This window comes from Salvelinus alpinus, chromosome 28 (assembly GCF_045679555.1).
Source record: "Salvelinus alpinus chromosome 28, SLU_Salpinus.1, whole genome shotgun sequence".
Classification (NCBI taxonomy): domain Eukaryota; kingdom Metazoa; phylum Chordata; class Actinopteri; order Salmoniformes; family Salmonidae; genus Salvelinus; species Salvelinus alpinus.
In genome coordinates this window covers 35,836,137-35,863,017 of record NC_092113.1, presented here as the reverse complement: position 1 = coordinate 35,863,017, position 26,881 = coordinate 35,836,137, and the positions used below count along the sequence as shown (strand labels likewise).

At 43.3% G+C, this 26,881-nt stretch overlaps 1 protein-coding gene across 2 annotated transcripts in view; it reads left to right on the top strand.

Moving 5' to 3' along the window:
• Positions 1-26,881, top strand: part of LOC139557768 (ATP-dependent 6-phosphofructokinase, muscle type-like) — a 36,344-nt gene that overhangs the window by 5,486 nt on the left and 3,977 nt on the right. For both annotated transcript variants that reach the window (XM_071372939.1, XM_071372940.1), the window contains exons 2-17: positions 3,526-3,599; positions 3,922-3,999; positions 5,104-5,293; positions 5,697-5,862; positions 6,000-6,153; positions 7,218-7,313; positions 7,565-7,657; positions 8,399-8,524; positions 8,637-8,701; positions 8,803-8,866; positions 9,712-9,858; positions 10,155-10,225; positions 17,702-17,789; positions 18,069-18,221; positions 19,589-19,753; positions 23,408-23,469. In XM_071372939.1, the coding sequence (XP_071229040.1) occupies positions 3,526-3,599; positions 3,922-3,999; positions 5,104-5,293; positions 5,697-5,862; positions 6,000-6,153; positions 7,218-7,313; positions 7,565-7,657; positions 8,399-8,524; positions 8,637-8,701; positions 8,803-8,866; positions 9,712-9,858; positions 10,155-10,225; positions 17,702-17,789; positions 18,069-18,221; positions 19,589-19,753; positions 23,408-23,469 (1,792 nt within the window). The remainder of the gene's footprint in view (positions 1-3,525; positions 3,600-3,921; positions 4,000-5,103; positions 5,294-5,696; positions 5,863-5,999; positions 6,154-7,217; positions 7,314-7,564; positions 7,658-8,398; positions 8,525-8,636; positions 8,702-8,802; positions 8,867-9,711; positions 9,859-10,154; positions 10,226-17,701; positions 17,790-18,068; positions 18,222-19,588; positions 19,754-23,407; positions 23,470-26,881) is intronic.

The following is a 26,881-nucleotide window of genomic DNA, read 5'->3' as shown; positions in this document are numbered from 1 at the left end:
CAACTGAGATCAGCTATGCCAGTCAGATGCTGGAGTGGCTTGTCTTCTTGGTCACTTAGTCCCAGGAGCCAGTTGTCAGTTGCAGATGGATGTCTTTGGCTTTTGGCTTTTACCTTCACTGTGGAGGGCAGGGAGGAGGACGTGATAAGTACAGTATGATAGCTATCCTGTACCCTTAGAGCCATGGGACTTTGGGATGTGTAGGTTGACATCCCATACAAATAACCGCACTTCTTGGCCATGATTTCACGCTCAGTCATCAGCTAGCATGTAAACAAAGATTTTTTATACACTTAATCTCGGTTAACTGTGATTTGTTCAGATGCTCTATGTCCACAAGAGATTATTATACAGTAGACTGCATCTTCCCCTAGCAGAGTTGCAGAATAATATGTCTATTTATTCTTTACACAACAGTGAACAGATATCCTGGTAATATCCTACGTCACTCTCTTCTTTCACTTGGTCCCTGAACAGCCAGGAAGTGGTATACATTACAGTATGTCTATAGTATGTCTATAAAAATGTGTATCTAGTATGATGACTGATGTTAATATTGCTGACTTGTATCATTACTAGATGATCCCAATTACAGGGATTCCAAATGTGCCCCCTAACCTTTTCCTTTGAGTGACTCTTATCTCCCGCCTGTTCCTCCTCTGTCTTCCCCTCCGTCTCCCCCTTGTGACCCTCTGTCCCCCAAAAAATGTGGGTCTAATTTTAGACCCTCTGACCTTTTTGTGGAATGTCATGGTATGGAGGCTTTCTTCAACAGCTGCTCTGTTGGAACTAGAGACCGTCCTGTCCATGTTTGTGTATGGAGCAACTACAACACACATAGACGCAAGGGTGCACACACACCGTGGCCTTTACAGTGTTCTGAATATGGAGGGAATATAGAGTAGAGTCAGACGGATCTGTTTACACACATGACACCCTCTCTATTCTCACTCTGAAAATATGTGCAGGAGCCATTTTGAATGTTATAGCCAAAACACTCTGAACCCAAAACACAAATGTCAAGGGTCTTGATACCCATATGTCCATGCTTGATACACATGACATCTATGTCTATAAAGCATTGACATATGGGTATCAAGTCACTCTGGAGCTATAAAAGTCATTTTAATGTGTTTAATCATGTGTCATGACTCTCCTGACAGTGGATCAAAGGACCCATCAGCTAGGCAAATGTTTGAAGATAGCCAGGGGGGGGGGGCTGTGCCAGTCTTGACACCTTAACACTGCGTTGTAAATTTAGAGAGAACTTTCTCTTCCTTGCCCTGCAGTATTGGAAGACTGAAACGCTCTTTGATACAGAGAGACTTTTGCCGCCAAAACCTTTTTTTCCAAGAGAATGAACAATATTCATAAGATAGGAATGTTAAGAATGGTCCTGGGTGGTCATAAGAATAATCCTGTCACATTGTTTATTATTTTGTGATGTCATTAAGGATGGTGTAACACAGTAACTGTAAGTTAGGAAGGAAACACATTCTGTCTGTCAAGTTTACATCTAAAGGTTGTATAAAATATATGATTACATATGAGAATACTTTTGTGAAGATAGCAATGTGGTTTTAGCCTTCTAAATTAGATAATTGTTTTTCATATAAACTTGTGCCCAGTCAGTAACCGCTACCCTAATGAAGTCAGAAGAGCGTGTCAGTGTGATGGAACCGCCTTTCCGACCAGAGTGCTTAAAATGACAGAATTAACATGTCAGACCAGCCTGACGGACAGTGTGAGCTGCACATTACGAAATGGTTTAAACGCTACAGACCAGCCTGATGGACAGCGTGAGCTGAACGTTATGAAATGGTTTAAACGCTACAGACCAGTCTGACAGACAGCGTGAGCTGAACGTTATGAAATGGTTTAAACGCTACAGACCAGTCTGACAGACAGCGCGAGCTGAACTTTAAAAAATGGTTTAAACTCTACCGACCAGCCGACGTACAGCGCGAGCTGAACGTTTCAAATGGTTAAAACTACAATACCAGACAGCGTGGAGCAGGGGCTACACAGTGGCTGAAATGGTGAGACCTGTGCATTGTCGGGTTACTACTGGCGTGTAAAGTGATTGGCAGCTGAACCCTGAATAATCAACCATTGATACCAAAAGACATGAGACGTTAGTCAACATGTTGAAATGGTGAGAAGCTCTGAAGCTCTCAACCTCAACACTAGAAGAGAAGATAACCTCACCTAGGAGACCAGAAACATTCACAGTCTGCAGCTGTGCATGTAAAAGTGGTCCTATAGCTTTGACTAAAGACACAAGGTGGGAAGGAGAATCCCCACAAACAACCTGAAGTAGCTGTTCTACCAAACACTCCTCTACCAGGGAAGCTCTACAAAGGACATTGTGACCTCTGGTGGACAAACCAGAGCCTTACAGACATTGACAACTTCACCATAGGAGTCGTCGAGTTCAACAGAGATGTAACAACGATCAAGGACAGCTACGAGTAAATATATATATAGCATTTCTAATACGAATGGTTAGGGTGCTAATCCAAGTGTTGTCTCTCTCTCCCTCCCTTTACTTACCCCTCCCTCTCCATATGTGTAACAAGCGTCATACCTTGTCTTTTATTTTATTTTTAATTTTTTTTACCCCCTTTTTTCTCCCCAATTTCGTGGTATCCAATTGGTAGTAGTTACAGTCTTGTCTCATCACTGCAACTCCCGTACGGACTCGGGAGAGGCGAAGGTCGAGAGCCATGCGTCCTCCGAAAAACAACCCAACCAAGCTGCACTGCTTCTTGACACAATGCACATCCAACCCGGAAGCCAGCCGCACCAATGTGTTGTAGGAAACACCGTACACCTGGCGACCTGGTCAGCGTGCACTGCGCCCAGCCCGCCACAGGAGTCGCTAGTGCGCGACGAGACAAGGATATCCCTACTGGCCAAACCCTCCTTAAACCGGACGAAAAACGGGAAATAGTAACTCGTTAAACAACTTTTCCTGTGGTTCCCCAAATCCCTAATGAATTAATTGTTACGTGATTAATTTAATCAAGTAACAATTAAACGTAGTTAATTTATAAAATAAATAACAGTTATCAGATTAATGATAGTCACGTCACAACAGATGACAACCCTGAATCCAAACGTAAACTTGATTGTAAACTTGATTAAGTATTAATGTTAGCATTGGTGAAACGGGTTGTTTTACGCCATAACTACTGTTCTGCCAATGTGAGCTGTGTGTGTGTGTGTGTGTGTGTGTGTGTGTGTGTGTGTGTGTGTGTGTGTGTGTGTGTGTGTGTGTGTGTGTGTGTGTGTGTGTGTGTGTGTGTGTGTGTGTGTGTGTGTGTGTGTGTGTGTGTGTGTGTGTGTGTGTGTGTGTATATATATGTCACTGTGAACTTTGACAAGCTATTCTTTTTTGTGCAGTGCATTGACCCTCAGGGCAACGCTTTACTGGAAGGTGTACGGCTTTATAACTTGTTATATGCATATACGAGCCTTCAGTCAGTCCTGAAAACCCCATGTTTGTCTGTCCGTGTCTCTCAGGTATGAACGCGGCTGTGAGGGCCACAGTCAGAGTTGGTCTCTACACTGGAGCCAAAGTCTACTTTGTTCATGAGGTAAAGACATGCAGTAGAATAGAATACAATCACAATCACAGTTCTGTGATTCAAGTTTATACACTTGATAATGTGTTGTCTATCATTGCTGATCACCCAAAGTATAGTGTCTTCTACTATTAATTCATTCCTGATCTGACTGAAGGTTTAAGAAATTCACAGCCCAAAAATAGATTCTATTACATATCACATAGAGAGAAAAGTTGTGTCGCTGCAGTAGCATGCTGTTGTCTCCCATTTCAGAAGGCAGTGTTCCTCGTGTGTGGGTGAAACCACGTTGAAGATAATAGTTTGTATTTGTGTTGATGATGTGTGTCTCCAGGGTTACCAGGGTCTGGTGGACGGAGGAGACAACATCAAACTGGCCACATGGGAGAGTGTGTCCATGATGCTGCAACTGGTGAGTCCTGTTATCACACTCTCACAACCACCGATGCCAATACAGGAGTCAGGACACAACTGTCATAAACTGCCACTGTCTAGAGAGGGTATTACAGTAAATGAATGACAAGAAACCAAGAGTTCTGCTTTGTTTGAATATTAGACACAGATACAGACTCACAACCAAGAGTGTTCATAGATGGTGATGATGATGACGATGATGCCTACTGTAACTAAGAGAGAACGGGGTCGGCTCCAGTAACACAAACTGACCTCTGCGCACACAGAGTATTTGGATTGAGTCGGGACCTGGCCAGGCGCCATGGGAAGATCAAAGCAGGGTGTGATTACAGAGCTGCTTCTCTTTCCTGATAGCCTGACATATTCTCAGTAACAGAAGACAGTGTTCAAACCACCGACCTAATGTTGAGGGCAGGACGAGATGCAAGATTCACACGCATCACTGAATAGCGTATAATGACATATTCAGAAAAATCCTTGATGTTTCGAACATTGGGCCTTCACTGTAGTATGTACAAATAACTGTAGTATAATTACTGTAGTAAAAGAAAACTTGTAATACTATATTAATTAATGTAGAGTTTTGCAGACTGTACTATACTGCATTATTTTATGTAGTGTTTTGCAGACTGTACTATACCATTGTATTTGCTGTAGTGTTTTTGCAGACTTTACTGTAGTATACTGTAGTGTTTACAGTTAACTATAGTATAAATACTGTAGGAAAATAAAACTATAGTATATACAGCGGGCGGGCGGGCAGGCGGGCGGGCAGGCAGGCGGGCAGGCGGGCAGGCGGGCAGGCAGGACTGGGGTCTGAACAGATAGTTCAGGGCTTCTGCTCTTTTCTATAATCTATAGGAACACAATATATGGTCTATACTTGCCATGTAGGTTTCTCACTTATGCGTGACACAGATTGCTATATGGGGAGGGGAATTTGCAGGGTTTATACAAATTAAATACTTTAGTATTTACTATAGTTTAAAAAGTGTAGTGTTTTTACATATAATACTTTAGTATTTACTATAGTATTCCACAGTATTGCACCGGTCTGAGGGACTTTGTCTTTCTTCTGATTCAATGAGTGTCTCTCTACCAGGGTGGCACGGTCATCGGCAGTGCCCGCTGCATGGACTTCAGAGCCAGGGAGGGCCGCATGAAGGCTGCCCTGAACTTGGTCAAGCTGGGCATCACCAACCTGTGTGTGATCGGTGGTGACGGTAGTCTAACCGGAGCTAACCAGTTCAGGACGGAGTGGTCCACTCTGCTGGTCGACCTGGTCAAAGCCGGTAAGGCTGACAAACCCCACGGGGACCATGGAAAACACCTAAGAACTGGGAAGGGTCACAATAAAATCTACCTCCACATGGAAACACTTCATTGAAATTGGATAGTTCATTGAAATTGGATAGTTCATTGAAATTGGATAGTTCATTGAAATTGGATAGTTCATTGAAATTGGATAGTTCATTGAAATTGGATAGTTCATTGAAATTACAAAATGCTTCTTTATTATTAAGACCCAATACAGGGTTTATTTAGTTAACCACTGATGCAGTTTCAGCATTCTTTGTCATTTCTTTTTACCATAAAACAATTTGAGCGATCCCAGATACACCAGATAGCCTGGCTACATTGGTGGAATTGCTGTTGAATATAACTGACAGAAGTGTGGGACTTCTCTGTCTCCAGGTAAGATCAGTGATGACGAGGCCAAGACGTCGTCCCACCTCAACATAGTAGGCATGGTGGGTTCTATCGACAATGACTTCTGTGGCACAGACATGACCATCGGGACAGACTCCGCCCTCCACCGCATCATAGAGGTGGTGGATGCCATCACCACGACCGCACAGAGGTGAGGAGAGGAGAGGTCATCGCTGTCACACGTTTGCAGCCGTGCGCTCATGCATACAGACGCCCGCACACACTGTTTCTGTTGTCTCTTTGGCACCTGGTTTATAACAAAGAGGTTTCCTCTGTTGTCCTCTTCAGTCACCAGAGGACCTTTATCCTGGAGGTGATGGGTAGACACTGTGGCTACCTGGCCCTGGTGACTGCTCTGGCTTGCGGTGCTGACTGGGTGTTCATCCCAGAGATGCCCCCAGATGAGGGATGGGAGGGGCATCTGTGCCGAAGACTGTCTGATGTATGTTTACAATCACAGACAGACTGACACTAGCCTTCTGGATGGGATTCTCCTCTCCTCTTCTCTACTCCTCTTCTCTTCTCTACTCTTCTTCTCTTCTCCTCTTCTCCTATTCTCTTCTCTTCTTCTCTTCTCCTCTTCTTCTCTTCTCTACTCTTCTTCTCTTCTCCTCTTCTCTACTCTTCTTCTTCTCTTCTCTTCTCCTATTCTCTACACTTCTTCTCTACTCTTCTTCTTCTCTTCTCCTATTCTCTACTCTTCTTCTCTTCTCCTCTTCTCCTATTCTCTACCCTTCTTCTCTTCCCCTCTTCTCCTATTCTCTACTCTTCTCGTCTTCTCCTATTCTCTACTATTCTTCTCTTCTCCTCTTCTCCTATTCTCTCCTCTTCTCCTCTTCTCTACTATTCTTCTCTTCTCCTATTCTCTACTATTCTTCTCTTCTCCTCTTCTCTCTTCTTCTTCTCCTCTTCTTCTCCTCTTCTCTACTCTTCTCCACTTCTCCTATTCTCTGCTATTCTTCTCTTCTCCTCTTCTCCTCTTCTCCTATTCTCTACTATTCTTCTCTTCTCCTCTTCTCTCCTCTTCTTCTACTCTTCTCATCTTCTCCGCTTCTCTCCTCTTCTTCTACTCTTCTCCTCTTCTCCTATTCTCTACTCTTCTTCTCTTCTCCTATTCTCCTATTCTCTACTATTCTTCACTTCTCCTCTTCTCACCTCTTCTCTCCTCTTCTTCTACTCTTCTCATCTTCTTCTTCTCTTCTCTACTCTTCTTCGCTTCTTCTTCTTCTCTTCTTCTACTCTTCTCATCTTCTCCTCTTCTCTCCTCTTCTCTCCTCTTCTCTCCTCTTCTTATCCTCTTCTTCTTCTCTTCTCTACTCTTCTTCGCTTCTTCTTCTCCTCTTCTTCTCCTCTTCTTCTTCTCCTCTTCTTCTCTTATTTTCTATTTTCTTCTCCATATTGAAGTACTTTTTAAATACAACACATTACACCACAATCTTTCATTCCAGTTATCTGTTTCCACCCTTGGTACCTAATCACCAAGCTGACGTCTTGTGTCTCTGACAGCAAAGGGCCAGAGGATGTCGTCTGAATGTGATCATTGTGGCAGAGGGAGCTATGGGCAGAGATGGAAAACCCATCGGCTCTGAAGACATCAAGAAGGTCAGCAAGCTCTCCCTCATATTACTGTACCTAGCAGTTCAAATGGTTTTGTTTGCTTGCTTGTTAAGACCTCTTTTAGAGTAGTCTCGTCCACCAACCGTCTCACTCTATGTGGACAAGGTTACTTTTAGCCCATTTCCCAAATATTACCTCAGAGTTAAAGCACTAATATTCTACTGCGTTATCTACCAGGGTTTGAATAAGGTTAAACTGTCAGTTGCTAGCAGCTCTCTGTGTGTTCACGTTTGTAGTTGGTGGAGAAGAATTTGGGCTTTGACACCCGTACCACTGTCCTGGGACACGTGCAGAGAGGCGGTACCCCCTCCGCCTTTGACAGAATCCTGGTAGGTCTCTCTCTCTCTTTCTCTATTTCACCCTCTCTCTCTCTCTCTCTCTCTCTCTCTCTCTCTTTATGCGTATGAGCAAAAGCATGTCTGACTGTGTAATGTGATGTGCATGTGCGTGTAATGGTGTGTGTGTGTGTGTGTTCTTCCCAGTCCCCATTGCAGCAGGATTTGTGTGGAGGCTCTGTTGGTGTGTGTGTGTCTCTCTAACCATGGTGTGTTGTGATTGTGTCTGACTGTGGTGTCTCTCTAACCCTGGTGTGTTGTGATTGTGTCTGACTGTGGTGTCTCTCTAACCCTGGTGTGTTGTGATTGTGTCTGACTGTGGTGTCTCTAACCCTGGTGTGTTGTGATTGTGTCTGACTGTGGTGTCTCTAACCCTGGTGTGTTGTGATTGTGTCTGACTGTGGTGTCTCTAACCCTGGTGTGTTGTGATTGTGTCTGACTGTGGTGTCTCTCTAACCCTGGTGTGTTGTGATTGTGTCTGACTGTGGTGTCTCTCTAACCCTGGTGTGTTGTGATTGTGTCTGACTGTGGTGTCTCTAACCCTGGTGTGTTGTGATTGTGTCTGACTGTGGTGTCTCTCTAACCCTGGTGTGTTGTGATTGTGTCTGACTGTGGTGTCTCTCTAACCCTGGTGTGTTGTGATTGTGTCTGACTGTGGTGTCTCTCTAACCCTGGTGTGTTGTGATTGTGTCTGACTGTGGTGTCTCTCTAACCCTGGTGTGTGTTCTCCCCCAGGGCAGCAGGATGGGTGTGGAGGCTGTGATGGCCCTGTTGGAGGCCACTCCAGAGACCCCGGCCTGTGTGGTCAGTCTGTCCGGTAACCAGGCTGTCAGGCTGCCCCTCATGGAATGTGTCCAAGTGGTCAGTATCAGTAACTAAGCCCCATCAACTGTTGTATGTGTGCCATTCTAATGGGTTCACCTATATCTGAGCACTCCCCCCCCCCTCCCCCCCCCCCTCTCTGTCTCCTCAGACTAAGGATGTGACTACTGCCATGGCTGAGAATAGATGGGAGGATGCTATCAAGCTCAGAGGAAAGTAAGAACTCTAGCCTACTTTTACCAATCTAACAATGTCTTCACTGTTACTGAAACTACTCAGTCGGATGTTACATCACTGTTTTTGTTGGCCCTGTCCAGGAGCTTTGAAAACAACTGGAACACATACAAGATGCTAGCCCACATCAACCCTCCAGATACCAAGGTGAGGGACAACACCTACACAATTAACACCTGAGTTGCATTAAATTAGTTACAAAACGAGAGCACTAACAGATCAATATGTCACCATTCTCTCCTCTCCTCTCCTCCTCTCTTCTTCTCTCCCCTTCTCTCCACCTCCACCTCTCCTCTCACCTTCTCTCCTCTCCCATTCTCTCCACCTCTTCTCGCCTCTTCTCACCTCTCCCCCTGTCTCCACCTATCCTCTCCTCTTCACTCCACCTCTCCTCTCCTCCCCTCCTCTCCCCTTCTCTCCTCCTCTTCTCCACAACTTCTTTCCTCTTCTCTCCACCTCTCCTCTCCTCTCCCCTTCTCTCCTCCTCTTCTCTACCTCTTCTTTCCCCTTCTCTCCTCCTCCACTTCTCCTCTCACCTTCTCTCCACCTCCACCTATCCTCTCCTCTCCCCTTCTCTCCACCACTTCTCTCCTCTTCTCTCCACCTATCCTCTCCTCTCCCCTTCTCTCCACCACTTCTCTCCTCTATCTCCACCTATCCACTTCTCTCCTCTTCTCTCCACCTATCCTCTCCTCTCCCCTTCTCTCCATCACTTCTCTCCTCTATCTCCACCTCTCCTCTCCCCTTCTCTCCACCACTTCTCTCCTCTTCTCTCCACCTATCCTCTCCTCTCCCCTTCTCTCCACCACTTCTCTCCTCTTCTCTCCACCTATCCTCTCCTCTCCCCTTCTCTCCACCACTTCTCTCCTCTTCTCTCCACCTATCCTCTCCTCTCCCCTCTCCACCATTTCTCTCCTCTTCTCTCCACTCCTCTTCTCTCCACCTCTCCTCTTCTCTCCACCTCTCCCCCTTTCTCCACCTCTCCCCTCCAGAGCAACATTAATGTGGCCATAGTTAACGTCGGTGCCCCCTGTGCTGGTATGAATGCTGCCGTGCGTTCTGCAGTGAGGATTGGAATCATTCAGGGACACAATATGCTGGCCGTTCATGACGGGTTTGAGGGTCTCGCTCACGGAAATGTACGTACACATTACTAACTATGCACTGCACACTACGCAGAGCCCATTCGTCTCAGCCTAAACTCCTCTTTTGATCAGGGCCTGTACTCATAAAGTGTCTCAGAGTAGGAGTGCTGATCTAGGATCAGGTCCCTTTTGTCCATTTAATCCTATACATTATGGTATATAAGGCTGGGATGCTTTGTGATTACAGAACCAGGTCATCTATAATCTAAAGATAGAACAAGGCCTGGTACAGTAACTCTTGTCCAGTGAAGCTTGAAACCTCTGACCCCTGATCTTTACCCCTTGACCAGATTGAGCCCATCACCTGGACAGGAGTGTCAGGCTGGACTGGGAAGGGAGGCTCTGAGTTGGGCACCAAGAGGTATTACATCATATCTCTTTTACTACTCAGTTTGTATTGTCAACTGGGGTGGAACCAATGATTTATATATACACTAGATGACTGACAGGTGTCTTGTTTTTAAGCCACTGCGCCTCCATCTTGGCATTGCCTACCATAGTAAAAAATTATATCTGTACTTGTTTTTACCATGTTTATTCTATTACAGACACCTTAATGCATACCTTTAAATTATTTTATGCGAGCTAAACATAAAAATACAAATGAAAAAATATATTAAAACATTTTCCTTATAGTATAATATTTTGAAAGTACTAATGTTACTGTCCCCACTGCAACAAAAAAAAAAGATTTTGTCCTTGAAACGTTTCATTGAAATAGAGCTAGCCAGCTTGTAGTCCTAAAACACATTTATAAGTTACCTCTGTTTTGTTCAGACATCCTAATGGCAAAATTGAATGTGGAAAAAATTGTGGTTTTGAAAATAAGGTCTGAGGTTAACACAGGCTTAGGAGATCTTCTATGTTTTGTTCTATTCGATAATAGCAATCAGTTAACATGACCTTTATGATGCCTTTATGTGATGTATGTGTTTTTTATTACTATGTACACTACCAGTCAAAAGTTTTAGAACATCTACTCAATCAAGGGTTTTCTTTATTTTACTATTTTCTACATTGTAGAATAATATTGAAGACATCAAAACTATGAAATAATACACATGGAATCATGTAGGAACCAAAAAAGTGTTTCAAAAATCAAAATATATTTTATATTTGAGATTCTTCAAAGTAGCCACTTTTTGCCTTGATGACAGCTTTGCACACTCTTGGCATTCTCTCAACCAGCTTCACCTGAAATGCTTTTCCAACAGTCTTGAAGGAGTTCCCACATATGCTGAGCACTTGTTGTCTGCTTTTCCTTGACTCTGCGGTCCAATTCATCCCAAACCATCTCGATTTGGTTGAGGTTGGGGGATTGTGGAGGCCAGGTCATCTGATGCAGCACTCTATCACTCTCCTTCTTGGTAAAATAGCCCTTACACAGCCTAGAGGTGTGATGGGTCATTGTCCTGTTGAAAAACAAATGATAGTCCCACTAAGCCCAAACCAGATGGGATGGCGTATCGCTGCAGAATGCTGTGGTAGCTATGCTGGTTAAGTGTGCCTTGAATTATAAATAAATCATAGAGTGTCACCAGCAAAGCACCCACCCACCATAACACCTCCTCCTCCATGCTTTACGGTGGGAAATACACATGTGGAGATCATTCGTTCATCCACACTGCGTCTCACAAAGACACGGTTGGAACCAAAAATCTCCAATTTGGACCCCAGACCAAAGAACAAGTTTCCACCGGTCTAATGTCCGTGTTTCTTGGCCCAGCAAGTCTCTTCTTCTTATTGGTGTCTTTTAGTGGTGGTTTCTTTGCTGCAATTCGACCATGAAGGCCTGATTCACGTCTCCTCTGAACAGTTGATTTTTTATTTATTTTATTTCACCTTTATTTAACCAGGTAGGCTAGTTGAGAACAAGTTCTCATTTGCAACTGCGACCTGGCCAAGATAAAGCATAGCAGTGTGAACAGACAACACAGAGTTACACATGGAGTAAACAATAAACAAGTCAATAACATGGTAGAAAAAAAGAGAATCTATATACAATGTGTGCAAAAGGCATGAGGTAGGCAATAAATCGAATAATTACAATTTAGCAGATTAACACTGGAGTGATAAATCATCAGATGATCATGTGCAAGAAGAGATACTGGTGTGCAAAAGAGCAGAAAAGTAAATAAATAAAAGCAGTATGGGGGGTGAGGTAGGTAAATTGGGTGGGTAGTTTACAGATGGACTATGTACAGCTGCAGCGATCGGTTAGCTGCTCGGATAGCAGATTTTTAAAGTTGTTGAGGGAGATAAAAGTCTCCAACTTCAGAGATTTTTGCAATTCGTTCCAGTCGCAGGCAGCAGAGAACTGGAAGGAAAGGCGTCCAAATGAGGTTTTAGCTTTAGGGATGATCAGTGAGATACACCTGCTGGAGCGCGTGCTGCGGGTGGGTGTAGCCATCGTGACCAGTGAACTGAGATAAGGCGGCACTTTACCTAGCATAGCCTTGTAGATGACCTGGAGCCAGTGGGTCTGACGACGAACATGTAGCGAGGGCCAGCCGACTAGGGCATACAGGTCGCAGTGGTGGGTCGTATAAGGTGCTTTAGTAACAAAACGAATGGCACTGTGATAAACTGCATCCAGTTTGCTGAGTAGAGTGTTGGAAGCTATTTTGTAGATGACATCGCCGAAGTCGAGGATCGGTAGGATAGTCAGTTTTACTAGGGTAAGTTTGGCGGCGTGAGTGAAGGAGGCTTTGTTGCGGAATAGAAAGCCGATTCTTGATTTGATTTTGGATTGGAGATGTTTGATATGAGTCTGGAAGGAGAGTTTGCAGTCTAGCCAGACACCTAGGTACTTATAGATGTCCACATATTCTAGGTCGGAACCGTCCAGGGTGGTGATGCTAGTCGGGCGTGCGGGTGCAGGCAGCGAACGGTTGAAAAGCATGCATTTGGTTTTACTAGCGTTTAAGAGCAGTTGGAGGCCACGGAAGGAGTGTTGTATGGCATTGAAGCTCGTTTGGAGGTTAGATAGCACAGTGTCCAAGGAAGGGCCGGAAGTATATAGAATGGTGTCGTCTGCGTAGAGGTGGATCAGGGAATCGCCCGCAGCAAGAGCAACATCATTGATGTTTACAGAGAAAAGAGTCGGCCCGAGAATTGAACCCTGTGGTACCCCCATAGAGACTGCCAGAGGACCGGACAACATGCCCTCCGATTTGACACACTGAACTCTGTCTGCAAAGTAGTTGGTGAACCAGGCAAGGCAGTCATTAGAAAAACCGAGGCTACTGAGTCTGCCGATAAGAATATGGTGATTGACAGAGTCGAAAGCCTTGGCCAGGTCGATGAAGACGGCTGCACAGTAATGTCTTTTATCGATGGCGGTTATGATATCGTTTAGTACCTTGAGCGTGGCTGAGGTGCACCCGTGACCGGCTCGGAAACCGGATTGCACAGCGGAGAAGGTACGGTGGGATTCGAGATGGTCAGTGATCTGTTTGTTGACTTGGCTTTCGAAGACCTTAGATAGGCAGGGCAGGATGGATATAGGTCTGTAACAGTTTGGGTCCAGGGTGTCTCCCCCTTTGAAGAGGGGGATGACCGCGGCAGCTTTCCAATCCTTGGGGATCTCAGATGATACGAAGGAGAGGTTGAACAGGCTGGTAATAGGGGGTGCGACAATGGCGGCGGACAGTTTCAGAAATAGGGGGTCCAGATTGTCAAGCCCAGCTGATTTGTATGGGTCCAGGTTTTCCAGCTCTTTCAGAACATCTGCTATCTGGATTTGGGTAAAGGAGAAGCTGGGGAGGCTTGGGCGAGTAGCAGCGGGGGGGGGGCGGGGCTGTTGGCCAAGGTTGGAGTCGCCAGGAGGAAGGCATGGCCAGCCATTGAGAAATGCTTGTTGAAGTCTTCGATTATCACGGATTTATCGGTGGTGACCGTGTTACCTAGCCTCAGTGCAGTGGGCAGCTGGGAGGAGGTGCTCTTGTTCTCCATGGACTTTACAGTATCCCAGAACTTTTTGGAGTTAGAGCTACAGGATGCGAATTTCTGCTTGAAAAAGCTGGCCTTTGCTTTCCTGACTGACTGCGTGTATTGGTTCCTGACTTCCCTGAACAGTTGCATATCGCGGGGGCTCTTCGATGCTATTGCAGTTCGCCACAGGATGTTTTTGTGCTGGTCGAGGGCAGTCAGGTCTGGAGTGAACCAAGGGCTATATCTGTTCTTGGTTCTGCATTTTTTGAACGGAGCATGCTTGTCTAATATGGTGAGGAAGTAACATTTAAAGAATGACCAGGCATCCTCAACTGACGGGATGAGGTCAATATCCTTCCAGGGTACCCGGGCCAGGTCGATTAGAAAGGCCTGCTCGCAGAAGTGTTTTAGGGAGCGTTTGACAGTGATGAGGGGTGGTCGTTTGACCGCGGACCCGTGGCGGATACAGGCAATGAGGCAGTGATCGCTGAGATCTTGATTGAAGACAGCAGAGGTGTATTTGGAGGGCAGGTTGGTCAGGATAATGTCTATTAGGGTGCCCATGTTTACGGATTTAGGGTTGTACCTGGTGGGTTCCTTGATGATTTGTGTGAGATTGAGGGCATCAAGCTTGGATTGTAGGACTGCCGGGGTGTTAAGCATATCCCAGTTTAGGTCACCTAGCAGAACAAACTCTGAAGCTAGATGGGGAGCGATCAATTCACAGATGGTGTCCAGGGCACAGCTGGGAGCTGAGGGGGGTCGGTAGCAGGCGGCAACAGTGAGAGACTTATTTCTGGAGAGATTAATTTTTAAAATTAGAAGTTCGAACTGTTTGGGCATAGACCTGGAAAGTATGACAGAACTTTGCAGGCTATCTCTGCAGTAGATTGCAACTCCTCCCCCTTTGGCAGTTCTATCTTGACGGAAAGTGTTATAGTTGGGTATGGAAATCTCAGAATTTTTGGTGGCCTTCCTAAGCCAGGATTCGGACACGGCAAGGACATCAGGATTGGCAGAGTGTGCTAAAGCGGTGAGTAAGGCAAACTTAGGGAGGAGGCTTCTGATGTTGACATGCATGAGGCCAAGGCTTTTTCGATCACAGAAGTCAACAAATGAGGGTGACTGGGGACATGCAGGGCCTGGGTTTACCTCCACATCACCCGAGGAACAGAGGAGTAGTAGGATGAGGGTGCGGCTAAAGGCTATCAAAACTGGTCGCCTAGAGCGTTGGGGACAAAGAATAAAAGGAGCAGATTTATGGGCGTGGTAGAATAGATTCTGGGCATAATGTGCAGACAGGGGTATGGAGGGGCGCGGGTACAGCGGAGGCAAGCCCAGGCACTGGGTGATGATAAGAGAGGTTGTATCTCTGGACATGCTGGTCTCAATGGGTGAGGTCACCGCATGTGTGGGGGGTGGGACAAAGGGGTATCAGAGGTACGGAGAGTGGAACTACAGGGTCCATTGCAAACCAAAACAATGATAATGAAAACTAGCCTGAACAACAGTATGCAAGGCATATTGATATTTGAGAGAGACATACAATAAGGCATAAAGTGATTGCAGGTCTTGATTGGGAGAGCTAGCTAAAACAACAGGTAAGATAACAGCAGCAATAACAGGGTGCTAGTCTAACACAGCAACAACAGGTAAAAATGGCGACGACTAGGCAGAGAGGGTCGGATTAACTACACACAGATCCTGAGTTAAAGCACAGAGCCGACAGATAAAACACAAATAAACAGAATGGAGTACCGTGAATTAATGGACAGTCAAGCATGCATCAGCTATGTAGCCAAGTGATCATAGTGTCCAGGGGGCAGCCGTAGATGGAGCAGGGAGGCCTCCACTAAGCTAGCACGCGGCGTTTAAAGTTAGTAGCCCGGGGGGTGGTCTGCTCAGACGGAGGGGGTCTGCTCAGACGTGGTCGTGTCGACAGAGAATCCAGAGAATCCAAGCCGAATGGCGAAAGAGAGGTTGTGAATTGTAGAATTGTGTTTGCTAACTGGTGCTAGCTTCGTGGCAGTGGCGCTAACTGCGCTAGCTGCAAGCTAGCTGTGAGGATCAGAAGTAGTGGCTCAGGGATTACGGCAGGAATCCGGCGTTGTTGTCGAGAGACAGTCCGATGCTGGTAAATTGGTGAGTAATATCCAGGCTAATAAGAGGGCTGGTGTCTGTGCAGAAGGTAAAAGCTACTAGCAGCGGCAAAAAAATGGCTAAATTAGCTTGTAGCTGATTTAGACCAGTTGTGATGGATTGGCAGGGCTCTGTGTCGGCAAAAAAAGGTCCAGTCCAATTGGCAAAAGAGGTATTGTAGCCCAAGAATTCGCTGGTAGACCTCTTCGGCTAGCCGGCAGATGGGCCTAGCTCGAGGCTAGCTCAAGGCTAACTGGTGCTTGCTTCGGGACAGAGGTGTTAGCCAGTAGTAGCCACTCGGTTGCAGCTAGCTAGCTGTGATAATACGGTGTAATTGTCCAGAGCTTGCGTCAGGAATCCGGTGATGTGGTGGAGAAAAAGCAGTCCTATATGCTCTGGGTTGATATCGCGCTTGCAGACTGGCAGGTATTGGCCCGGTATTGAAGCTGGCTGTGTCCGAGTTAAGGGCGAAGACCGCAGCAGTGGCTAACTGACTACTAGCTAGTAGCTAGTTATCTGGCTAGCTTCTGATTGGGGTTACGGTTCTAAAGTATAAAAAAAATAGCAGGTCCGTACCACATTGGGTGAGGCGGAATGTAGGAATGTATATTCAGTTCCTAGATGGAAAGTGAAATTAAAATATATACGAAATGTATACGAAAAATACGAATACTATTTACACGGGACAGACAGGACAAAGACACATCCGACTGCTACGCCATCTTGGATTAAGTTGATGTTGATGTTGAGATGTGTCTGTTACTTGAACTCTGAAGCATTTATTTGGGCTTCAATTTCTAAGGATGGTAACTCCAATGAACTTCCTCTGCAGCAGAGGTAACTCCTGGTCTTCCATTCCTGTGGCGGTCCTCATGAGAGCCAGTTTCATCATAGCGCTTGATGTTTTTTGCTACTGCACTTGAAGAAACTTTCAAAGTTCTTGAAATTTTCCAGATTGACTGACCTTCATGTCTTAAAGTAATGATGGACTGTCGTTTCTCTTTGCTTATTTGAGCTCTTCTTGCCATAATATGGACTTGGTCTTTTACCAAATAGGGCTCTCTTCTATATACCAACCCTACCTTGTCACAACACAACTGATTGACTCAAACACATTAAGACGGAATAAAATTCCACAAATTAACTTTTAAGAAGGCACATCTGTTAATTGAAATGCATTCCAGGTGACTACCTCATGAAGCTGGTTGAGAGAAATCTGTGCAACGCTGTCACCAAGGCAAAGGGTGGCTATTTGATGAATCTCAAATATAAAATATATTTTGATTTGTTTAACACTTTTTACTGGTAGTGTAAATTCCCCATAATTCCCAAAAAGTGACGTTAGCTGATAAAGATTATCTCATTGAACAAAACATATAAGATCTCCTAAGCCTGTGTTTACCACAGACCTTATTTTCCGCCGTTTATCCAAAAACGTCATTCAATTTTCTCATAGGCTTTGTCCAATGAACTGTGTTGGAGTTAGTGCCTACAAAAAGACACCATTACTATTTCTCTATATACTGTAGAATCCCATTCATTCCTATGGAGGACTGCTCCTACCGGGGAGGGACAATATGGCTGACCGGTGGCTTCAAAGCCTCTCATTGGCCAATACATAGCATCAGCAATCCAGGATTTATGTAAAAACGTACAAATATTTTTTGAGCAGAGATTAAAAATATATAAACCCTTCCCCTGCTTGTGAGTACTGTATATCACTGATGTTTCACACAATAACTGATGTCTGTTTCTTTATTTGAAGAGTCCTGCCTTCTAAGTACATTGAGGAAATCAGCTTGACTATTGCTAAGTTCAATATCCACTCTCTGGTAATAATTGGAGGGTTTGAGGTAAGATTCTGAAGACTTCCCCATCACATGCATGTCTTCTTTGATATGTGGTTGTCTTACCTACTTCAGAACATTAAATTGAATTTGATAAATGACTAAGGTGTAAATGTCTAACCACAAAACCACAAAAGACAAATAACCCCGGTACCTCAGTAGTGTCCCCACTGCTGCGCTTCCCCTCCTCTCACCTTTCTCTCAAAATCAAAGCAAATTTTATTTGTAACATGCTTCGTAAACATCAGGTCTAGACTCTCCCCTCTCCTCCTGTCCCCTCGCCAGGCGTTTATGGGTGGTCTGGAGCTGGTGACAGCCAGGGAGAAGTATGAGGAGCTGTGCATTCCCATGGTGGTCATCCCCGCCACTGTCTCCAACAACGTACCCGGCTCCGACTTCAGCATTGGAGCTGACACCGCCCTCAACACCATCACCTCGGTCAGTACCGTAATACATCAACACTATTAACTTCTTCATCACCTAGGTCAGTACCATAATACATCAACACCATCACCTAGGTCAGTACCATAATACATCAACACCATCACCTAGGTCAGTACTGTAATACATCAACACATCACCTAGGTCAGTACCGGAATACATCAACACCATCACCTAGGTCAGTACCGTAATACATCAACACCATCACCTAGGTCAGTACTGTAATACATCAACACCATCACCTCGGTCAGTACCGTAATACATCAACACTATTAACTTCTTCATCACCTAGGTCAGTACCATAATACATCAACACCATCACCTAGGTCAGTACCATAATACATCAACACCATCACCTAGGTCAGTACTGTAATACATCAACACCATCACCTAGGTCAGTACCGGAATACATCAACACCATCACCTAGGTCAGTACCGTAATACATCAACACCATCACCTAGGTCAGTACTGTAATACATCAACACCATCACCTAGGTCAGTACTGTAATACATCAACACCATCACCTAGGTCAGTACTGTAATACATCAACACCATCACCTAGGTCAGTACCATAATACATCAACACATCACCTAGGTCAGTACTGTAATACATCAACACCATCACCTAGGTCAGTACCGTAATACATCAACACCATCACCTAGGTCAGTACTGTAATACATCAACACCATCACCTAGGTCAGTACTGGAATACATCAACACCATCACCTAGGTCAGTACTGTAATACACCAACACCATCACCTAGGTCAGTACTGTAATACATCAACACCATCACCTAGGTCAGTACTGTAATACATCAACACCATCACCTAGGTCAGTACTGTAATACATCAACACCATCACCTAGGTCAGTTCTGTAATACATCAACACCATCACCTAGGTCAGTACTGTAATACATCAACACCATCACCTAGGTCAGTACTGTAATACATCAGCACCATCATATCTTGGTCAGTACTGTTATACAGCAACACCATCCTCATAACACCACCAACATCTGGTTTGTGTTCAGTAGGGAGAAAATGTTTTGAAACTGTGAGGTGCTGCTGTACCTGAACTTGTCCCGTAAGAAAATAAATGTTCAATTCTCCATTGCAAAACATTTTCCTACGATGTGAGTCACACATCACATCACCCAACTCAATGCCACAGTCCAAACCATAACTATCACATTCTGTAACACCTGTGAGACCTGCTTAAAATGTATGTAATGTCTTTCTTCAACTGAAGCAATTTAATATGTGCTTTAACTGTCAACAAATGAATCATCACTATGCCCCTATCCTCGCTACCCTCACTTTCGCTTCTTCCCTCTCTTGATTCCTGATTCCCCTTTAACAGACCTGTGACAGGATCAAGCAGTCAGCAGCAGGCACCAAGCGTCGTGTGTTCATCGTTGAGACCATGGGAGGGTACTGTGGTTACCTGGCTACCATGGCTGGTCTGGCTGCTGGGGCTGATGCTGCATACATCTATGAGGACAAGTTTGGAATCAGGGACCTCGAGGTGAGATGATGGATACACTCTCTCTCTCTCTTGCTCCATCTCTCTCTCTCTCTCTCTCTCTCTCTCTCTCTCTCTCTCTCTCTCGCTCCATCTCTCTCTCGCTCCATCTCTCTCTCGCTCCATCTCCCTCCCTCCCTCCCTCTCCCTCCCTCTCGCTCTTGAGAGCTTTAGACACAGTGTACATAAACAACACTACAGTATGCCAGCTTGTGAAAATCTTTGGACCCCAGGACTGGGGTCTGAACAAATGGTTCAGAGCTTCTGCTCTTTTCTATAACTTGTAGGAACACAATATATGTTCTATACTTGCCATGTAGGTTTCTCACTTATGCGTGACACAGATTGCTATATGGGGGAGGGGAATTTGCAGGGTATATACAAATTAAATACTGTAGTATTTACTATAGTTTAAAAAAGTGTCGGGTTTTTGCGGACATTACTGTAGTATTTACTACAGTGTTTTTTTTGCATATAATACTTTAGTATTTCTATAATATTCTACAGTATACTACAACATTATATAGTAAGTACTACAAATGATCGAGGGAAAAAGTTTAGACACACCTACTCATTCCAGGGTTTTTCTTTATTTGTACTATTTTCTACATTGTAGAATAATAGTGAAGAGATCAAAACTATGAAATAACACATATGGAATCATGTAGTAACCAAAAAAAGTGTTAAACAAATCAAAATATATTTTAGATTCTTCAAAGTAGCCACCCTTTGCCTTGATGACAGCTTTGCACACCTGTTTTTGCCATATATCTTCCAACTGTGCTGTGATACTTCACAAAAGTTCTGAACCTTTCTATTCTCATAGTTTCCACAGATTGTAAATTAAAGATACAATATTTTGCTAAAAGTATTATTATTATATTATTGATCGATTGACTATGACTTTTCAAATCACCCAGTATTGCTGTCTGCAGAGTTAGCTCCAGGCAAATGTTGCAATTATTCAGCCATTCCTGGACCTGTGACCAAAAACAAGCTACATATGAACAGTACCAAAATAAATGATCTAATGACTATGTCTCTTTGCAGCAAAATCTGCAGAGCTGGGAAGGTTGTATCCCCTGTATATATAACATTCTATTGGTTGCAAGAATTTTGTATAATAATTTAAATTGATTTTGCATATCAGTTCATAAACCATGTGCCATGGAATCAGTACATCAAAAATCTCTTCCCAACTATTTTGCAATCTATATGGCACAGCTGCCAATTTTTCGGTCCTTAAATGAAACTGGTATATTTTTTTATTTATCACAATTTTCTTTAACCAATTTTGGTCTTTAAATGCAGAAGACACATTTCAGTTGAAGGCATTCAGTTGTACTAGGTACCCCCTTTCCCTTTCCCTAATTGCATCTAGAAGTTCCTCTTCTGTAATTTTTCCTTCACATGAGTCTTTCTGTACAGCTTTTAACTTTACATTATTAATACAAAAAAAATCCATACAATTATCTTCGGTTAGTGGAGATGGAGGATACTGAAACAAAAACATGCTTAAAGTACTTTACTTCCTCTTTCAAAACATTGTTTGGCGAATCATCGGTGACTGTAACAAGTTTCAGTAAATTATTTTTGGTAGCATTTCTATTTTGAAGATTAAAAAATTATTTGGTGCATTTTTCCCCATATTCAATCCAGTTCACTTTATTTTTATAATATATTACGCTGGATCTTTCTTGAATAAGTTCCTCCATTTCTTTTTGTTTTTCCTATTAACTTATTCTGAGCCTCTATGGTACAGTTCTTATTGCTATCTATCTGTACTGTTAGTCCTTCCATTTCCTTTGTTAATATGGACTCTTATGACCTAAATTGCTTTTGCTTTAGAGATGAGTACTGAATTGCATGGCCTCTAAAGCAACATTTAAAGGTGTCCCATACAATAAGGGGATCTGCTGTACCTATGTTATGTTGGCAGCGCCTTAATTGGGGAGGACGGGCTCGTGGTAATGGCTGGAGCGGAATCAGTGGAATGGTATCAAATATTTCAAGCATATGGTTTCCATGTGTTTGATGTCATTCCATTTGTGCCGTTCCTGACATTGTTATGAACTGTCCTCCCCTCAGCAGCCTCCACTGGCATGTAGTATAGTATTCTACAGTATACTACGGTTTACTATATCATTCTATAGTAAGTACTGTAGTATTCTGTGTAAAATGTAGTATTTTTTCATGTGAGAACTGTCAATAAATGTTCATTGAACATGATTTCTATGGCTTAATCTGTGTCTGGGAAACCAACATGTTATGGTTTTCCTATATATAATTATTGACGATAGAAACTGGCCTCGATATGAAAGTAAACATGACATGAATGTTTAAAGCTTTCCTCTATATAAAAGTAAACATTATATAAATATTTGTAGGTTTCCTCTAAATCAAAATAAAATAAAATAAAATTGTATTTGTCACATGCGCCGAATACAACAGGTGTAGTAGACCTTACCATGAAATGCTTACTTACAAGCCCTTAACCAACAATGCAGTTTTAAGAAAATAGAGTTAAGAAAATATTTATTAAATAAACTTAAGTAAAAAAATGACATTCAATTAAAAGTCACACAATAAAATAACTATAATGAGGCTATATACAGTGGGTACCGGTACCGAGTCAATGTACGGGGGTACAGGTTAGTCAAGGTTATTTGTACATGTAGGTTGGGGTAAAGTGACTATGCATAAATAATAAACAGAGAGTAGCAGCAGTGTGAAAACAAAGGGGGCGTGGTTATCAATACAAATAGTCCGGGTGGCCATTTGATGAATTGTTCAGCAGTCTAGTGGCTTGGGGGTAGAAGCTGTTAAGGAGCCTTTGAAACCTGGACTCAGCACTCCAGTACTGCTTGCCGTGCCTGTAGCAGAGAGAACAGTCTATGACTTGGGTGACTGGAGTCTTTGGCAATTGTTTTGGGCCTTCCTCTGACACCGTCTAGTATATAGGTCCTGGATGGCAGGAAGCTTGGCCCCAGTGATGTACTTGGTCGTACGCACTACCCTCTGTAGCGCCTTATGGTCAGATGCAGAGCAGTTGCCACACCAGGCAGTGATGCAACCGGTCAGGATGCTCTCAATGGTGCAGGTGTATAACTTTTTGAGCATTTGAGGACCCATGCCAAATCTTTTCAGTCTCCTGAGGGGCAAAAGGCATTGTCATTCGCTCTTCACGACTTTCTTGGACCATGATAGTTTGTTGGTGATGTGGACACCAAGGAACTTGAAACTCTCGACCCGCTCTGCTACAGCCCTGTCAATGTGAATGGTGGCGTTCGACCCTCCTTTTCCTGTAGTCCACGATCATCTCCTTTGTCTTGCTCACGTTGAGGGAGAGGTTGTTGTCCTTCCACCACACGGCCAGGTCCTGGCCTCCTCCCAATAGGCTGTCTTATCGTTGTCGGTGATCAGGCCTAAAGTACCACCGTAGTGTCGTCAGCAAACTTATTGATGGTGTTGGAGTCGTGCTTGGCCACACAGTCATGAGCAAACAGGGAGTACAGGAGGGGCCTAAGTATACATTATATAAATGTTTATAGGATTCCTCTATATAAAAGTATACATGATATGAATGTTTAGAGGTTTCCTCTATATAAAAGTATACCTTACATAAATGTGTCCTGACTGACTGGCTTCGGTTTACAGATGAACGTAGAGCATCTCGTGCAGAAGATGAAGACAGACGTGAAGAGAGGTTTGATTCTCAGGTGGGTTTCATTGAAGCATTCATTTATTTATTTATTCAGTCATCCATTTATTCATTCATTTATTTATTCATTAATCTAGATCTCAATCTGCTATACTTGTACTTTTCCAAAACTCTCTCCCTCTTACCCTCTCCCTGTTTCTGTCCCTCTCATTTACATGTTAAATTTTTGGCATTTAACAGATGCTCATATCCAGAGTGATTTCCTTAGTGGGACCATAAAAAGTTAAATTCCATTGCATTTTCAACTCTACAAATGGTTGTCACAAAAACTGTTGTGTTATATAGCAAATGTGCCCACTCTGGTTGCAAATGCGCTCTAGCCAACAGCCCGCAAATACAGGCTAGCCTACTGTACATGATGAGATCATTAGGGATAAGAGCTAGATTCATTTTATTTGTCAAACTGCAGCCAAGCATCGATCATCATGTCACCAGAATATTATATATTTATTGGAAAGGACCTTTAAGCTCATCACGTGCACTTTCACCACCCTGTGAAGTTCATCACAATGTATTTAATCTGTAGCCTAATAAACTGTATGCTTTCCCCAATCGTAGTGGGAGGACCACACAATACAGTTGAAGTCGGTTTACATACACCTTAGCCAAATACATTTAAACTCAGTTTTTCACAATTCCTGACATTTAATCCTAGTAAAAATTCCCTGTCTTAGGTCAGTTAGGATCACCACTTTTTTTAAATGTGAAATGTCAGAATAATAGTAGAGAGAATGATTTATTTCAGCTTTTATTTCTTTCATCACATTCCCAGTGGGTCAGAAGTTTACATACACTCAATTAGTATTTGGTAGCATTGCCTTTAAATTGTTTAACTTGGGTCAAACGTTTTGGGTAGTCTTCCATAAGCTTCCCACAATAAGTTGGGTGAATTTTGGCCCATTCCTCCTGACAGAGCTGGTGTAACTGAGTCAGGTTTGTAGGCCTCCTTGCTCGCACACACTTTTTCAGTTCTGCCCACACATTTTCCATGGGATTGAGGTCAGGGCTTTGTGATGGCCACTCCAATACCTTGACTTTGTTGTCCTTAAGCCATTTTGCCACAACTTTGGAAGTATGCTTGGGTCATTGTCCATTTGGAAGACCCATTTGCGACCAAGCTTTAACTTCCTGACTGATGTCTTGAGATGTTGCTTCAATATATCCACATAATTTTCCTGCCTCGTGATGCCATCTATTTTGTGAAGTGCACCAGTCCCTCCTGCAGCAAAGCACCCCCACAACATGATGCTGCCACGCCCGTGCTTCACGGTTGGGATGGTGTTTTTCGGCTTGCAAGCCTCCCCCTTTTTCCTCCAAACATAACGATAGTCATTATGGCCAAACAGTTCTATTTTTGTTTCATCAGACCAGAGGACATTTCTCCAAAAGTACGATCTTTGTCCCCATGTGCAGTTGCAAACTGTAGTCTGGCTTTTTTATGGTGGTTTTGGGAGCAGTGGCTTCTTCCTTGTCAGGCGGCCTTTCAGGTTATGTCGATATAGGACTCATTTTACTGTGGATATAGATACTTTTGTATCTGTTTCCTCTAGCATCTTCACAAGGTCCTTTGCTGTTGTTCTGGGACTGATTTGCAATTTTTGCACCAGAGTACGTTCATCTCTAGGAGACAGAATGCGTCTCCTTCCTGAGCGGTATGACGGCTGCGTGGTCCCATGGTGTTTATACTTGCATACTATTGTTTGTACAGATGAACGTGGTACCTTCAGGCATTTGGAAATTGCTCCCAAGGATGAACCAGACTTGTGGAGTTCTACAATTTTTTTCTGAGGTCTTGGCTGATTTCTTTAGAATTTTCCCATGATGTCAAGCAGAGGCACTGAGTTTGAAGGTAGGCCTTGAAATACATCCACAGGTACACCTCCAATTGACTCAAATGATGTCAATTAGCCTATCAGAGGCTTCTAAAGCCATGACATCATTTTCTGGAATTTTCCAAGCTGTTTAAAGGCACAGTCAACTTAGTGTATGTCAACTTCTGACCCGCTGGAATTGTGATACAGTGAATTATAAGTGAACTACTCTTTCTGTAAACAATTGTTGGATAACTGACTTGTGTCATGCACAAAGTAGATGTCCTAACCGACTTGCCAAAACTATAGTTTGTTAACTTTTACTGCCTCAGAAACCCGGATCCGGGAGCACCCCCCACCCCCCACACACTGATTAGCATAGATAGCATAGCTTCAGAAGTAGATAGTAGCATCTAAATATCATTAAATCACAAGTCCAAGACACCAGATGAAAGATACAGATCTTGTGAATAAAGCCACCATTTCAGATTTTTAAAATGTTTTACAGGGAAGACAAAATATGTAAATCTATTAGCTAAACACGTTAGCAAAATACACCACTATTCTAACTCCATCAGTTTCTTACTCCTTCAGGTGCTATCACCAATTCGGCTCAACTAAGATATTGATAGCCAATAACCTATAAAAAAAACCATCAGATGACAGTCTGATAACATATTCATGGTATAGGATAGTTTTTGTTAGAAAAAAGTGCATATTTCAGGTAGAAATCACAGTTTACAATTGCACCGACCATCACAAATCCACTAGAATTACTAGATAGAGCAACGTGTATGACCAATTTACTCATCATAAAACATTTCATAAAAATAGACAAAGCATAGCAATGGAAAGACCCAGTTCTTGTGATTTCAGACCATATTTCAGATTTTCTAAGCGTTTTTCAGCGAAAACACAATAAATCGATAAGTTAGCATACTACATGTTCCAACGTTACCAGAGCATCGATTCCAGCCAAAGAGCGCTATAACGTAACCACCGCCAAAAGATATTAATTTTTTCACTAACCTTCTCAAAATTCTTCCGATGACACTCCTGTAACATCATTTTACAACATACATATACAGTTTGTTCGAAAAGGTGCATATTTAGCCATACAAAACCGTGGTTACACAATGAAAATACTAGGAAATCAAGCCTCAATATGTCTGACGTCATCTATCAGAGTGATCTAGTTTAATTAAAAGCTAATCATATACTTGACTAAAAAATACAGGGTTGACAGGAATCGAAAGACAAATTAGTTCTTAATGCAACCGCTGATTTACATTTTTTAAATTATCCTTACTTTTCAATACAGGGTTGGCCAAGTGAAGCTATACCAAACAAAATGGCGATGTATGCGTTTAAAATATTTCGACAGAAACACGGTTTATCATATTAAATATTGCTTACTTTGAGCTGATCTTCCATCATATTCTTGGGCAATGTATCCTTTCTATGTTATAAACGTCTTTTGGTCGATAGATGTCCTCTGTCCTTCGAAATGTCCATCACCAACGACCGACACCCTAAAGCGTGTCCAAACTTTCAGAGTGCACGACAAAGAAATTCCTCAAAATCGCACTAAACGGATAT